General features: G+C 30.5%; 2 protein-coding genes across 7 annotated transcripts in view; one reads left to right on the forward strand and one right to left on the reverse strand.

Moving 5' to 3' along the window:
* Positions 1–14,304, reverse strand: part of CycY (cyclin Y) — a 39,783-nt gene extending 25,479 nt beyond the window's left edge. Inside the window, exons 1-2 of the mRNA XM_075358318.1 lie at positions 13,546–14,304; positions 8,487–8,518 (exon numbers count right to left, since the gene is read on the reverse strand). Coding sequence (XP_075214433.1) covers positions 8,487–8,518; positions 13,546–13,762 — 249 coding nt within the window. The 5' untranslated portion in view covers positions 13,763–14,304. The remainder of the gene's footprint in view (positions 1–8,486; positions 8,519–13,545) is intronic.
* Positions 14,305–14,632: 328 nt separating this feature from the next.
* The window catches only part of LOC142320486 (uncharacterized), a 215,431-nt gene continuing 214,000 nt past the window's right edge, over positions 14,633–16,063 (forward strand). For all 6 annotated transcript variants that reach the window (XM_075358321.1, XM_075358325.1, XM_075358320.1 and 3 more), the window contains exon 1: positions 14,633–14,724. The gene's annotated coding sequence lies outside the window, so the exon portion shown is untranslated. The remainder of the gene's footprint in view (positions 14,725–16,063) is intronic.

Raw genomic sequence — 16,063 nt, forward strand, 5'->3', positions numbered from 1 at the left:
TGTGGATTCATCATTTTGAGCCGTGAATCGAATGACAAAACATGGAATGGTGTTCCCACTCAGGTGTTCCCTGAGTTTGCCTGCAATTAAAAAATTCAAAAGGAAATGAAAAGTTTAACTGTATTCCTAATGTAACTTTTTATGCAACATTCAAAAATGCAATCAGAATTTTGCCATCACCCGAAGTAGGTTTTGTGCAATAACATTTTTGAAGTATAACTTCCATGGAATTCTACATATTTTTTTTAGGGGTAAACAATGTACATAAAAGAATATTTTAAATGATTTCTAACAGGGGGTGGGGTAAAAACATAACATCATGAAGGCCAATAGCTATATATGCATGATGATTCATTCATTTACTGTAGGTTCTGATATGTCAGCACAAAGCAGTCTTCTGAGTCAAAGTCAATCTTCAGTCACAATTAATACACTAGTATTGTTTGCAGATTTTTTTGCAAATTTACATGCTGTGGTTTCATTCTCCTTTAAGATTTACAGTTATTGTTTCAAGTGTCACGTGTTAGTGAATAAATATGCCGAAGTATGTAAACGATCCAGATAACTTGTTACACGTGTGAGAATTTGACTTTTAAAGAATGACAAAGTTTGACTCCTCTAGTTAAAAAATGTTATGAACTATATTTTCGCTATAAAGTTGGGGATCAAGATAAGAACTAGGTTTCTCACATCTACTGTTTGACTGTATGAATGACTGACAGACTGGGCTAAGAATAACCAGCATATGAGTTTTGTGAAAAAAGGTAGTGTGAACCGCAAGACAGCTGTTGGACTGTTATTTCTGTATTACATAAAATTATAAAAGTAAAAGTACTATATCCAAATACACAGTACAATACCTAAATTTACCATCTGATATAAGGTCAGTGTACCATGGTGAGGACTTACTTGTACCGCACCCTCTAACACATGTAACTTTAGAAGATGAATCGGAATATAAGGTAGCCACTGGAAAGGTTTGACATGAGAAGCAAGATGATCCTACTTTTGAAGCAGAATTCTCCTCTCGTGAACCTTAACTGATAACTCAAAATGAAATTAAAAGTCCTAGTTTGGGATTTGAACTTATCGATGAAACAAGCTTTTGGGATATAGGCTGAAAGGTTAGAATCCTCTCTATACTGATGCTAAAGTATCTTTCTTTTGTAATCGTCAGGAAGAGTTTCAAGATTTAAATTCTGAAGAAAATAGTTTAGCATACTGTAAAAATATTTATGCTGTCAGATGCACTTTATCATGAACATAACTGCAGAATGGAGACTGTTCAATGATTCCTCTGAAAACTAGTAAAAGACTGTTGTTTTGCACAGCGGCAACAAATTTCTTTCTGTACCGTTAGTTTTGCAACTAATATGAAAGAAACATATGAAAATCCTGTTAAAAAAATCCAGTATAGGAAGTACTGTTGGACTTTATGTTGCAGCTATTTAAAAGTTTTTGTGTTATTACTGGGTTTACAGCTTGGCTACACTAAATTTTGTTGCTTTTTGTACAAATTAGAAATCAGGGACAAGACAAATCATTGTATCAGGAAGGAATGGCCAAAGCGCGAAGCATTTAAACTTGAACATAAAAATGTTATATAATTCCCACTACTTAACTCACAATTGAATCTTTTACCTCCACTTCGTATAAAATTAGGAGTCTTGAAAACTTTCTACAACAAGGGATAAAAATAGCGCTGGATATTAATATTGTTGAATGCTAATAACAGATGTTACATATGCCAAATACAAAAGGAAAAAACAACTACCACCGTTTTGGTTAAGCTGAATAGTGCCCTACATGCATGTAGATTCTTACATTTCTTTCAAAGTTTACCTATATATCACAAAAAGACGGTGGGTGATGGAGAAAATCTAGTTATATACTTCAATTCAACATGAAAAGTTCTATTAGGATTATATTTTGTTCCTTATGAAAAAAAAGTATAACTTTGTTCCTCAAAGTTACTGAATAATCCAATAATCCTAGTACAACTAGCTGCAGAGGGCGTGCCATAGGCATGCCTCTGCCTTCTGGGTGGGTGGCATGTTGGAATGGAATTATTAGGTGTCCAAAATTGATTACCTCTTGTGTAAAAATACTTTTTTTGAATGATGAAAACTGATATGACGAAAGTTAAATTAGCAATTTAACTCTAGAAATTGATACTAATGAATCGGGATTTTCCGCTAGTGTTCAGTACATTCTGTTGTCTAATTTTTGGTTATAGTTCATTATTTTATGAAGAAAAACAATCACATAAATAAAAATATACTATTAATAAATATTTGGCATATATATCAGTATATATGCGATATATTGATATATAATAAAATAAGTATATACCTGATCACCACAAGACATGTACTAACAAATCAGGATTTTCCGCTAGTGATCAGTACATTCTGGTGCTAAACTAAGAAGGACAAACACACACACACACAAATGCCGTTTAGTAGGGTAGGATAATAAAAAAATATGAATTAGCAAGTTAAACAAAGGCAATAACTAATGTAGAATTATTATTGCGAAAAGGGTATGATATTTGTTTATATTTGCTTACAATAGGAAAGGGGGGTAAAATCATTTAAATTTTAAATTAACTGCACTGAATCACATCTACCTTTTCATGATGCAAACACAGTATTAATAAAAATTATACTTAAATTTACTTAAACCATCTCCTAGACAAAGTAAAGGTACTTTACTTTTGTTACATGTAAGTGTAATTATTTTATATTTACTAGGTAGCACTGAATAGTACTTTTACAATAGAAAAGTAATTCCAAACATCTAATTACACTAAATATTAAAAAAGAAATGTTGAAATAAAAATACTGCAGTTTAATACAACAAATAGTTAGTTATCAATTATCAACTTTGAACTTTCACCTCATTATAATACTACATAAACACTGGTAAGAAATTTCAAAATACTACATATAAATTTTTATAACAGCTCATGCCGTAAAAACCTAATTATTATTTATATGTACAGAAAAAATGTATGGCTTAATAACTGGATAATAAGCACAGCTATAAATGTACAATATAACACCGGTAGGAAAATGAGAACGGTTATAAAACAAACTTTACACATTTTTTCATCACTTCATCTAATTAATGCAAATTATTTTGTTTTTAAATCAGCTCTATAAAAGGTTAAACTTGATTTAGAAATATGAGGAATGGAGAACATAAGTTAATTAAGTATAACATGTTTTAAATATATTATTTTTACCATGCATTTACCTATCAGTTTCCACTGAATATTATAATGTAAGGCTAAATATTTTTCAATTTTTCTTTATCAATAGCCACATATTTATCAACTATCCTTGCCTACTAAATGGTATTTGTATGTATCTGTGTCCCCCTTAGCGTAGCACCAGAATGTACTAATCAAAATCAGTAATCAGAAAATCCCAATTTATTAGAACATGTCTCATGGTGGTCAGGTGTATACTTGTTATCCAAAAAAATTACAATGAAATTGTAAACTGTATGGTAAAAGTCTCACAGATATCATTTCTTCACTAAAAAACACAAAAATTTCTGTAATATAAATAAAACTGTTTTTAACAAAATGATACTGGTATCAAAAAAGGTAAGACACTACACATTTCTGTTACCAAAATCTGTTATTAATTTAGAATTTTGTTTAAAAAAAAAAGTTAAATATATGTAATATACAATAATACAAGGGTTATTTTTTTTTAAAGGTCCGATCGGTCACGAAATTAAAATCACAGTGAAAATAAAAAATTTTTTATTTGTAACAAGTATTTACATAGTTACGCTATTTCTCTACATAGTTGCCACTCCGATTTAGACATTTGTCGTAGCGTGGTACCAACTTTCCAATACCCTCGTCATAGAACGGAGCCGCCTGTGTTTTCAGCCATCTTTCTACGCTGGTCTGCAGCTAGATGTCAGTGCCAAAATGTTGTCCTCCTAGCCAGCGTTTCATGGGAGTAAAGAGGTGAAAATCGGATGGAGCCAAGTCCGGGCTGTATGATGGGTAATCAAACACTTCCCAACGAAAACAATGCAGAAGCCTCTTTGTACAGCTGCAGTGTGCGGCCAAGCATTGTCATGGAGAAAGACAATGCCTGAGGACAACATTCCTCTCCGCTTATTCTGAATTGTGGCTTTTTCACAAAGTTGTCTCCTAGCCGGCGTTTCACAAAGTGAAACACATTTTGGCATAGACATCAAGCTGCAGACCAGCGTCGATTTCTATGCTGGTTTTCATTTTCACGGTGGTTTTAATTTTGTGACCGATCGGACCTTGAAAAATCATAACCCCGGTAGATAATAAACAATGTCTAAGCATTCCATACAATAAGCAAAAAATTGTTACAAAACTATTACCAGCCCAGTTTCATTTATAAGTATCACATATCACATTTACAGAAACAATACAATTCTTGTGATTATTCGTTGTTTAATAAAAGAAATCAAGCCGGTAAGAGTTTTGTAACAAATCTTTCTATTTTTTGCTTACTATATGGAATGCTTAAACATTGTTTATTATCTATTACTGTGTATCTATTGTCTATTAATATATTTACCATGCATTATTTTTTAAGCAAAATTCTAAATTAATAACAGATTTTAATAATAGAAATGCAGTGTCTTACCTTTTTTGATGTCAGTATTATTTTGTTAAAAACAGTTTTATTTATATTACAGAAATTTTTGTTTTTTTGAGTGAAGAAATGATATTTGTGAGACTTCTACTATACGATTTACAATTTCATTGTAATTCTTTTTGGATAGACACTGCAGAAGAATTACTGATTATCTTATGGATTTATTACTAAAATTTACTGCCTTTCTAGAACAAACAAATACATTTTTTTGAATTTCACAGCCAATTTTTTTTTAATTACTACCCTGCTTACTAACCCTTAATTTGGCACAAACTAGTAAACATCAACATTTAAAAAAGACTAGAAAAGATATAATTTCACAAGTTTTTAGTACGGTCTTTTAGGTTAATCTTTAAAAATGTTATTATAACTTTGCTTTTACTTGAATTTAAAATATAAAAACACCTACATACAAAAAAATGCAGCCTGTTATGAAAACAACCATTAGTAACAAATATTTTAACTGAATAAAAAGAATGCATAGAAATTACAGACTGCTGATGAGCATGTAGCCTTTCCAGAATACAGGAACCTTAATCTTTTAAATTAATTTCCCTGAATTTTGACACAAAATGTTTTGGATATCAAAATGACATCATTATACTACACAATTTGATGCTAAAACAATGATGCAGGCATTTGAAATATGGATATGGAGAAGGTTAAATACACAATATGAAAAACGATGGAATAATGAAGAGTAATTGAAAATAGAAACTTAATCCAACAGATTCAGAATAGGGTAGCTGTTTAGTTGGAAGAAACATGGAAGGAGAAGAAATAAATAAAACAAGGTTACTAGGATCAATAGAAAGCAAAAGAAGTGAGGCTGGAAAAGTTTAAAATTATAAAAGTCTAAAAAAGTGAAGCGTAAACCATCAAGAACTAAAATGTTTAGCCAGAAGCAGAAGAGAATAAATTCTACTTCAATCTACAATTGAGAAAATGGAGACAAGTACCTCCACCATCTGCCTCAGGGGAAATAGCCAGCTGAGTGACGATAAAAAAAATCTTCTACTTCAGTTATCAAGGAAAAACCTTACAATTGGACCACCAGAGGTATTTACTATAGAAAATAAACAAATCATCATTGAAATCAGTCCATCTGGTAAGAATAAGGTTTAAACTTAAAAAAAAAACAACATAGGTCAAATTGAGAATCTTCTCTTTTTTCTGAAGTTACTTAAAAAGAATAAAATCATTTATAAGTGCTTTAACTGCTTTTACAAGAAAGATAGGATATGTTTGTGCCATGATTGTGTAAGATTTTCTTTGTGCTCAAAGTATGTTCTGGACAGAATACATGGTAGTGGTTTTTAAAATTTTACTATTTCAGAATTAAATAATCAACTACCACAAAAAGTTAAAGATTTAAAAAATAATTTTTTGATAAAACAGATTATTAAAGTATATGAAAAATTATTGTTTGTCAAACCAAGATTGCATTTTAAATTATGAAATCCAATATAAACACCGGTTACCATTTTTTGTACAGATTTGTTTTTACTTTATTTATAAATAATATTTTGAAATGTATAAAATATTTTGATATGTATGAGACAGCTTCATAAAATGCTACTGAGCAAGGTGGCATAAGATTCTGTTGAGGATGTCTTGGCACAATCACACACATGCAAGAGTGGCTGGTTCAGGATGCTTCCAATGACACATTAAGGATCCTCGTGGTATGAGGGGAGGGCGTGTGCGATGGTGGATGGGTGTGTGCAATACATCCCCGGACCCCGGTTAGGGCTGAGAAGGGTAGCTCTCCTGAGGTGGGGCATCTCAGCCATCCAGAAAAGGAGGTCGGGATGATGCTCTTATTATCCAGGAGAGACCCTGAAGGGTAGTTCCAGTGCGGAAACTTTGACAGACAGGGAGGGACAGTCTACTGCCATGACAATTGGGAGCAGCTGATGTAATGCCTTATGGTGGATGCCTGTTGCTCCTGAGGTGTGTAAGAAAAAAAAGTAGCAGAAGAATTTTTCTTATTACAAGAGAGATCTACTGAAAAATTTAAATGCTGGATAAGAAATTTTTGAAATGGCTGAGAAGCATTCAAAAAGTTTCCATCCCAGTAGTAGTAAACCAAATAAAAGTATCATGACCATCAATTGCATATTTTATATCTTACTAAGGTACACAAACTTTAAGCAAAATGATTCACACTAGTAAGAATTCTGTCAATGATCGTTGAAAAATTCAAAATACAAAATCTTTCAGCAAAACTGTTTTTTTTTTTTTTTTTACAGATGAAGCAGAGATTTCAATTTACAGCTTATAAATTCTCAAAAGATATATACTTTTGCATAAGAAAATCAAAATTTTAAAACAAACAAAGACAATTTGCTAGTGGATGAAGATCATGAATTAACATCTGGTTCATGCATGTAACTCCTGTGCATTTCAGTAAATTAGCTAAAGAGAATCTTGACAATAAATAAATGAAATGAATAGGTACAGGGGATAAAATTCATTGACTGACTTCTTGAACTATCTAAAAGGATTTGTGAATAATAAGTACCAAACACATAAGTGCTATAACATAAAACAGATCACGGACATGCTTCTGTTAATATAACTACATGCCTCTGCTAACTTAATTAAATTAATATATATATATACTAAATATAAAATAAATTTAAAAAATATATATAAAACATAAATATAATATATATAATTAGGGTTTAATTTTTTTTCAGTAAAATATATTTTTGGCTGAACTCTTGATAAATCTAGTTTCTGAAATTCCCTTTGATACTTTACATGGAGAAATTCATTTTGTCATATAAAAAGTGATGTATAAAGTTATATACATGCTCAAACCATAACACACACACATCCAATGTATGTATAAACATATAAATATATACATATACACAAACACACACCTGACCTATGCGATGACATGAAAACATCTGCCATTCAACAGATTTGTTCTAAATTCACATTCCAGTCAGTCTTAGGATTTTTCATGATAAATAAATTATCTCATCATTAAAAAGAAAAAAATAGGTAAACTGTAATGGATTTTAGCCTGTTGTAGATACAAATAAATATATAAAAACGCATATATATTGAAATGAGGTTTGTGGGAAGATCACCCAAAGAAGTGATTTGGTAGTGATGTGGCACGACTCTCAACTTAACAACACTGAATAATAAATGAACTAACATCAACAGAAGTATTGTAGTAGATACTGTGGGGTAATGCAGTGACAATTATTCTCTACTTTATTACTATGTGTTCTATTTTCACCACTTTTATTCTTCCTATGTAGTAGTCCAGCTCCAATTAAATGCATATCATTATCATTTTTCCAGCACTAGATTCTTGTTTTTTCACTTATTTATTAAAATACATTCTTTTGGCATTAAGTTTCCAACTTGTACTTTATAATAATTTTAAGAAGTAACTTGTGAACTAAAATATTAAATTTATCTTTTTCTCTTGAGTAGGATAACTTAATCTTTTATCACATAGTTTAATTGTTTAAACATACTAAATGCTTTAAAATCTTTTTGCTGCAATCCAAACAAAGATCTCCAAAATCTTTCTCGTCTTCTCTAATGGGCAGATTCATTCATTTTATCTGTATTTGTCAAAAGCACAAGAGCTACAGATTTTTCATCATCCTTAGATCATGCAACAGACAGTTTGTAAAATTCTGTTGACATAAGAACATGCCATCAGCATGCACCTCAGTTAATCACCACTACACATTCCTGTACAATGCTTATTTACCACCTTTACTGGTGCCTTGCCTAAGACAAGTACAAATTACAATGTAAGGCACAATATACAATAAATTTAAAAAAACTTACATGATTTTGACTCTTCTTCCTCACCAGGCCATCTAAAAAATAAGAAAATTAGTTATTCACAAAAGCAGTCAACAACATTCTAACTAGATTATTATTCGTTTGAGAATGTTTTAATCTCATTAAACATCCTAGCTAACAATTAAATTCTTTAAATTTTAGTTTGTTAATAATATTTCTACAAGCCTAATTCGTTAAAATATATATTCTGCACATTTTAAATTTAGTTATTAAAAACATTTCATTATAAAATTGGTTTGGTTTGTCATTACAAAAGTAAATATTTTTAAATAATTCTCATCACCAACTTTCTGCCACAACAAATTTACAAAAATATTCCTATTGTGATTTTCCATCCTTCATTAAACCAATTACTTGCCAATTAATCTATCTTTTTTTTCCATTTTGACTAACAAAAACTCCACGGTGGCATAACCACCGTGGAGTATCAAATAACATTAAAATTACCTGACTGGAGGGAAAAGATGAAACCGGTGTGCCGATCCGATCCATTTCTACAATTATATATTAAAAAAAAATCGTTTTGCTATCTTTTTAAGGAGAGGAAATTTAAATACCTCCAAAATATACCCTTGTTTTTTATCTTTTTTCTTAATTTAAAAATTGTTCAAGTCCTTTAAAATGTTAAATTTTTTTCAAGCTATTCATTTAAAAGACAACAGTTTTTTTTTTTTTTGTCTTCAGTCATTTGACTGGTTTGATGCAGCTCTCCAAGATTCCCTATCTAGTGCTAGTCGTTTCATTTCAGTATACCCTCTACATCCTACATCCCCAACAATTTGTTTTACATACTCCAAACGTGGCCTGCCTACACAATTTTTCCCTTCTACCTGTCCTTCCAATATTAAAGCGACTATTCCAGGATGCCTTAGTATGTGGCCTATAAGTCTGTCTCTTCTTTTAACTATATTTTTCCAAATGCTTCTTTCTCATCTATTTGCCGCAATATCTCTTCATTTGTCACTTTATCCACCCATCTGATTTTTAACATTCTCCTATAGCACCACATTTCAAAAGCTTCTAATCTTTTCTTCTCAGATATTCTGATTGTCCAAGTTTCACTTCCATATAAAGCGACACTCCAAACATACACTTTCAAAAATCTTTTCCTGACATTTAAATTAATTTTTGATGTAAACAAATTATATTTCTTACTGAAGGCTCGTTTAGCTTCTGCTATTCGGCATTTTATATCGCTCCTGCTTCGTCCATCTTTAGTAATTTTACTTCCCAAATAACAAAATTCTTCTACCTCCATAATCTTTTCTCCTCCTATTTTCACATTCAGTGGTCCATCTTTGTTATTTCTACTACATTTCATTACTTTTGTTTTGTTCTTGTTTATTTTCATGCGATAGTTCTTGCGTAGGACTTCATCTATGCCGTTCATTGTTTCTTCTAAATCCTTTTTACTCTCGGCTAGAATTACTATATCATCAGCAAATCGTAGCATCTTTATCTTTGCACCTTGTACTGTTACTCCGAATCTAAATTGTTCTTTCACATCATTAACTGCTAGTTCCATGTAAAGATTAAAAAGTAACGGAGATAGGGGACATCCTTGTCGGACTCCCTTTCTTATTAGGGCTTCTTTCTTATGTTCTTCAATTGTTATTGTTGCTGTTTGGTTCCTGTACATGTTAGCAATTGTTCTTCTATCTCTGTATTTGAACCCTAATTTTTTTAAAACGTTGAACATTATATTCCAATCTACGTTATCGAAAGCCTTTTCTAGGTCTATAAACGCCAAGTATGTTGGTTTGTTTTTCTGTAATCTTCCTTCTACTATTAATCTGAGGCCTAAAATTGCTTCCCTTGTCCCTATACTTTTTCTGAAACCAAATTGGTCTTCTCCTAACACTTCTTCCACTCTCCTCTCAATTCTTCTGTATAAAATTCTAGTTAAGATTTTTGATGCATGACTAGTTAAACTAATTGTTCTATATTCTTCACATTTATCTGCCCCTGCTTTCTTTGGTATCATAACTATAACACTTTTTTTGAAGTCTGATGGAAATTCCCCTTTTTCATAAATATTACACACCAGTTTGTATAATCTATCAATCGCTTCCTCACCTGCACTGCGCAGTAATTCTACAGGTATTCCGTCTATTCCAGGAGCCTTTCTGCCATTTAAATCTTTTAATGCTCTCTTAAATTCAGATCTCAGTATTGTTTCTCCCATTTCATCCTCCTCAACTTCCTCTTCTTCCTCTATAACACCATTTTCTAATTCATTTCCTCCGTATAACTCTTCAATATATTCCACCCATCTATCGACTTTACCTTTCGTATTATATATTGGTGTACCATCTTTGTTTAACACATTGTTAGATTTTAATTTATGTACCCCAAAATTTTCCTCCTCTATGAATCATGAGACCTTGCCGTTGGTGAGGGGGCTTGAGTGTTCAGGGATACAGAGTAGCTGGACCGAAGGTGCAACCATATCGGAGAGGTATCTGTTGAGAGCCAGACTAAGGAATGATTCCTGAAAGAGGGCAGCAGCTCTTTCAGTAGTTGTTAGGGGCGTGAGTCACAATGACTTAAACGGCCGTATCAACATCACTCAGTCCTCTGAGTACTGCGCAGCTGAAAGCAATGGAAAACTACAGCTGCTTTTTTTCCAAGAAAATGTGGCTCTCTGCATTTTCACATAGAAATAATGGAGGCGCCTTCTTTGGTAAAATATTCTGGAGGTAAAATAGTCCCCCGTTCGGATCTCCGGGTGGGGACTACTAAGGAAGGGGTCACCAGAAAATTAAAAAATAACATTCTACGAGTCGGAGCGTGGAATGTTAGAAGCTTAAAGAAGACAACAGTAGAAACTTAAAATTGTAGCTCTGCAGTGAACCGTTTTGGAAATAAATTTTATCTTTCTTAAACAACTGTGATTTTTAAGGAATGCCTACATTTTTTAACTGACTTATCTTTTGAACTAATTGAGCTGTAGGAATTTTATTTTAATTAAAATCTTTAATATCCAATACAGATTATTGTAATATGTTTGTTAATATTATTTAATATTATACAATATAATATTATATGTTATATAATATAACAATAATATTGTTAATATTATTGTTGTTACTTAAGAGATAAGAAGTTTAAAACCATCAGACAGTTAAATTTTTTGAAAGGATGATCTAAAAACCTTCTGACACTAAAAGAAAAATCATACAAAATAAAAGAAATATAAATATCACACATACACATGAAAGCAATGTATAATTACTAAACTTACAAAACACAGTGGATAAAAATAAATGGTAGGGATTGCATAATAAATGTTAGGTCATGTATGACATCTGTGTAGGGTTAATATAGGAGATAAAGGTTAATTTAAACTGAATTTTGTTTCAAATGGACCAGCATAATGTAGACTAGGTTTCATGACTAAAAGTTTGCTTTTCAGAATTTGTAGTGATCTGTTCTCATCAATTAAATTAACAATGAATTTACATAAAATTACACATTTAAATTCATAGACTTTTGGTTTTTGATAATTTAGATACAATTATAAATTCCTGATATTTTATTTAAGTTTTTTCATGATAAAAATGTTATCAAGTCAAAATTATCAAGGCTATAATATTCAATAACTTATTTTATATCAGTCTTCACGTAACCTGTTTACACGGGCATATAAGCTGTCAGTATAGTACAGTAATCAAATCCACAAGCATTAACAGGAACAAAATACATCAAGACCAATTAAATTTCATTATAAATGATGTTTTTATTTTGCCTTATCAGAGAGAATAATAACCATACATTCTATTTCAATTAAAACACTATAAAAAAAAATCTGTTGGGCATACTAAAAACCTTATTGCAATGTTAGGTACAACCATAAAATTCCTTCAGGTTAGATTTATTTTATTAGCGTTAACAAAAAATTTATGAAAAAAGAATCATTTGATTAACAAAAAACTATTTTGGGATACAAACGAATACTTGGAAATTTCAATGGAATTAATCTTAGTATAAATTAATAAAAAATAAAAGGAATGTCCAAAAAAGATCACATCCACAATTAATAACAAATAATGACAATTTTGATAAGATTTTCTTTATTTTTAAGATTATGGTTGTTCCTAACCATTCATTATTATAATAACAACACAAAACAAAATTGTTCAATGCAAATGCAATTACTAAACTAAGGGGTATTAGATTATATGTTTTTAATCAACCATGAAAAAACTAAATACTTAATTTTTTAATAAATATTTAACTTTTTTAACTGATTGCTTACAGAATGCTACAGAACTTTTATAATTTTATATGAAAAAAATGGTTAACTTTTTTTAGCAGATGTTGTATTGCTTATATAATGTAAAGTAGGCCTATTTGGAAAAAAACTTTGACAATTCATGTGTACAGCAGAACCACTAAAAATACATGTGTAAATTCCAATCTATTAGTGATTTTATAAAAATTAATTTTTCTTAAATTTTCCAGACTAATGCCATAAATGTGGATATCAGATGGCAAAAAAACTTGGGTACAGATAAATAGTTTATATTACTTGGGACACTAACATAACATGACAACTTGTACAATGGAAACTGTATCCTGTTATAAAATAGTTATTAATGCTTATCACACAACAACATAGGCCTAGGGCAGGGCATCTGGATCTATTCTGTATATAACTTAAAATAACTATTAATTTTAAACATACAAATATGTAATATGATTACAAAAGGTATAGGAAGGCTCTACTAAAACACATTTTGTAATAAATTAGCTTTATCATACTTCCTGAAAAACGAAGGAAATCCATCATCAACTAAAGGACAGTTTAGGGTTGAAAACAATAAAAAAGGATAAAACATAGAAAAATTCTTGTTTTACCTTAATGTTTATGTATTCTAAAAGTTAAAATAAACTAAAATTTTGAATAATATTAGCAACATAGTATCTAACAAATAACATTATGATTAATAAAAATATCTCGAGCCTAAAACTCTTTTACAACAGCCAAATTATTAATAAAAAATAACATTAACAATAGTAATAGCAATGCAAAACTCACTTTCCATTGATGCTTTTGATCTTTCCATAAATATTGTTCCTGCTTTAGGATGCAAGGAAGGATCAGCATTCCAGTCGTCTGGTTCTCTCTCACTGATATGTTGAAGATTGCCAATACTTTCTTCCCCTTCTGGTAAATATTCTTCAAAGTTCTGACCAGCATCCTTTCTTCGCTGTTGAGGACTTGAATAAGCACAACAACTATTTTTGTTCCCCATGACTAAAGCTATGACTAAGACTTGAGCTTCAATTAGTAGGCTACAGATTAAAATAAATTAAAAAACTTTCCATAAGGCCTTTAATATCTCAAATCTACCAAAAAGGTTTATCCAGGAGGATGTCATACTGAATACGCATACATTATCCACTTGTTACAACTTTACCCAAGGAGGTAAGTTACACAGTTAAGACTAATTTAATTACAACAAATAAAAAAACACAAGCACTAAAAAATTAATAGTTTTAATTTTACCATGTTAAATATAATAACAACTGCAAGGAACTATGAGTATTGTCGAATCATTTAATCATTAGTATGCATTTCTCCGATTTCAGTTTGACACTGATAAGGAGGGTTAGGAACAATCGATGACAAAAATGAAGTAAAGTAGCTGTAAACGCCGAATACGGACGATCGGTGCAGTTCTTATTGTAACATATTTGATGAAAATTCGTTGCTTTGTTTTAAAAACACCCATTAATCACATCAGATTATTTATTTCTGAAAAAGCTTCACTTGTACACAGTAGACATAATAGAAAGCGGCCATATTTAATTAGAAGTACTCGATATATAATCTAACGTAACTATCGATATTAATAAATAAATAATTTTTATAATTTATACTAAATGAGTGCGTATATTTTCAACTATAATTAAATCAATAATTTCAACAAAAAAATTATATATTGAAAAACAACACTGAAACTAATATTAAATAAAATTGGATAATAGATTCTATTTATAAATAATTTTTAATTAGTTTTTAATCGGATCACACATTATTCTTCTTTAAAAAGTTCACATATGAAAAACAATAAACCTAACAGCTCCGCTGCCGGCGTCTGGAAGTGTTGGGGTTTGTTTAGTTGTCCGCGTTATTCTACAAGTTTCGTGCGCGTTTCGGTCGAAGCCGTATCTGCCATTTTGTTTTCGCATGCTTTGTTTTGTTTTATATTCGGTAAGTGTTTACTGTTTATTGATGGTTTTGAAATATTATCTCTACTGATTTCATTATTTATTTACTTTTACTTGTTAATATGTATGTTTGTTCCGAGTAAAACCGTTGGGCCGATTTACTTGTGCTTCAGTAGCTAAAGAAAACTATGCTTCTTGTACGTTTCGTGGAATTAAGTATCCCTGAATTCTGATGTTTGTATCAACTTTAAAAACCGTGACAACATTAGTAGATCATTGTGATTTATATGTTTGATATCGTGATTTCTTTACACGCCGAGTTGCGTACGGAATGGAACAGTCTGTATTGAATGAAGGTGCTTGCATCGTATACGAGTGCTAATTCCAGTTGTTTTAACAATTTACTATTTATTGTTTATTGTTTATGTAGTTAGATTTGTCACTGCCCCATTGAAAATTAAAATAGGCTCAGACAGTCTTTTTAACCTAGGACACTATAAACAAATACTGGATATTAATGCTGTAATTGTTACACTCATAATTTTTTGTGTCGGGTTCCATCATGAATTTATTGAAGTTAAAATTGCTACTGTTGTAGGTCTTGTTTTATATTCATATAACCAAAATAATTAATTAACTTCACAATATTAACCCAATTAAAGAAAAAATTTACCATTATAGTTATATAATCTTGCCATATATCAAACTATATCTTCATTTACTTTAATACACGGTGATATACATGGTGATTATTATTATATATAATATAATTATATAGTAAATTATTAGTTTTATAAGATTATTTAATTACAGTCTGGAGTTAACGTTTACTGTGTAAACGTTGTTTACTGCATAAACCACAAATAAGTAACCGGGCCATTTTGAACCCTAGATGATTACCTAAAATCCACTTATTGATAATCTTCTAATTTCCCAAAATAAATTTTTTATATGTGAATATATGTTTGTGTATTAGCCTCATTAATTAAATTATTCTGTCACTATTGATTTATGATCTTGTTATCTTGCCTTCAGTTTTGTTGAATTATTTGGTTCTTAATGCCATAATCTCTAATGTTTGAGCTACACCCTTCAGAAATATTATAACCATGATATTATTAGATTAACATTTGCAGGCCTCTACTCCAATTTTCATTGAACTTGAAAATTAGTTTATTAAACATCATTTTATTTGATAATAATTAAATATATTTAATTTGATCTTACTATTATCATAGAAATAATCCTATTTTTGTATGTTCATGATAATTCAACAAACCTACAGTATATATATTATTATTTGATGTTAACTGGTACATGGTGATATACAGTCATAGAGAAAACTTCTATGATCGTCCTTAACTATGGCTACTTTGTTAATG

This window comes from Lycorma delicatula, chromosome 2, assembly GCF_047948215.1.
Source record: "Lycorma delicatula isolate Av1 chromosome 2, ASM4794821v1, whole genome shotgun sequence".
NCBI lineage: Eukaryota > Metazoa > Arthropoda > Insecta > Hemiptera > Fulgoridae > Lycorma > Lycorma delicatula.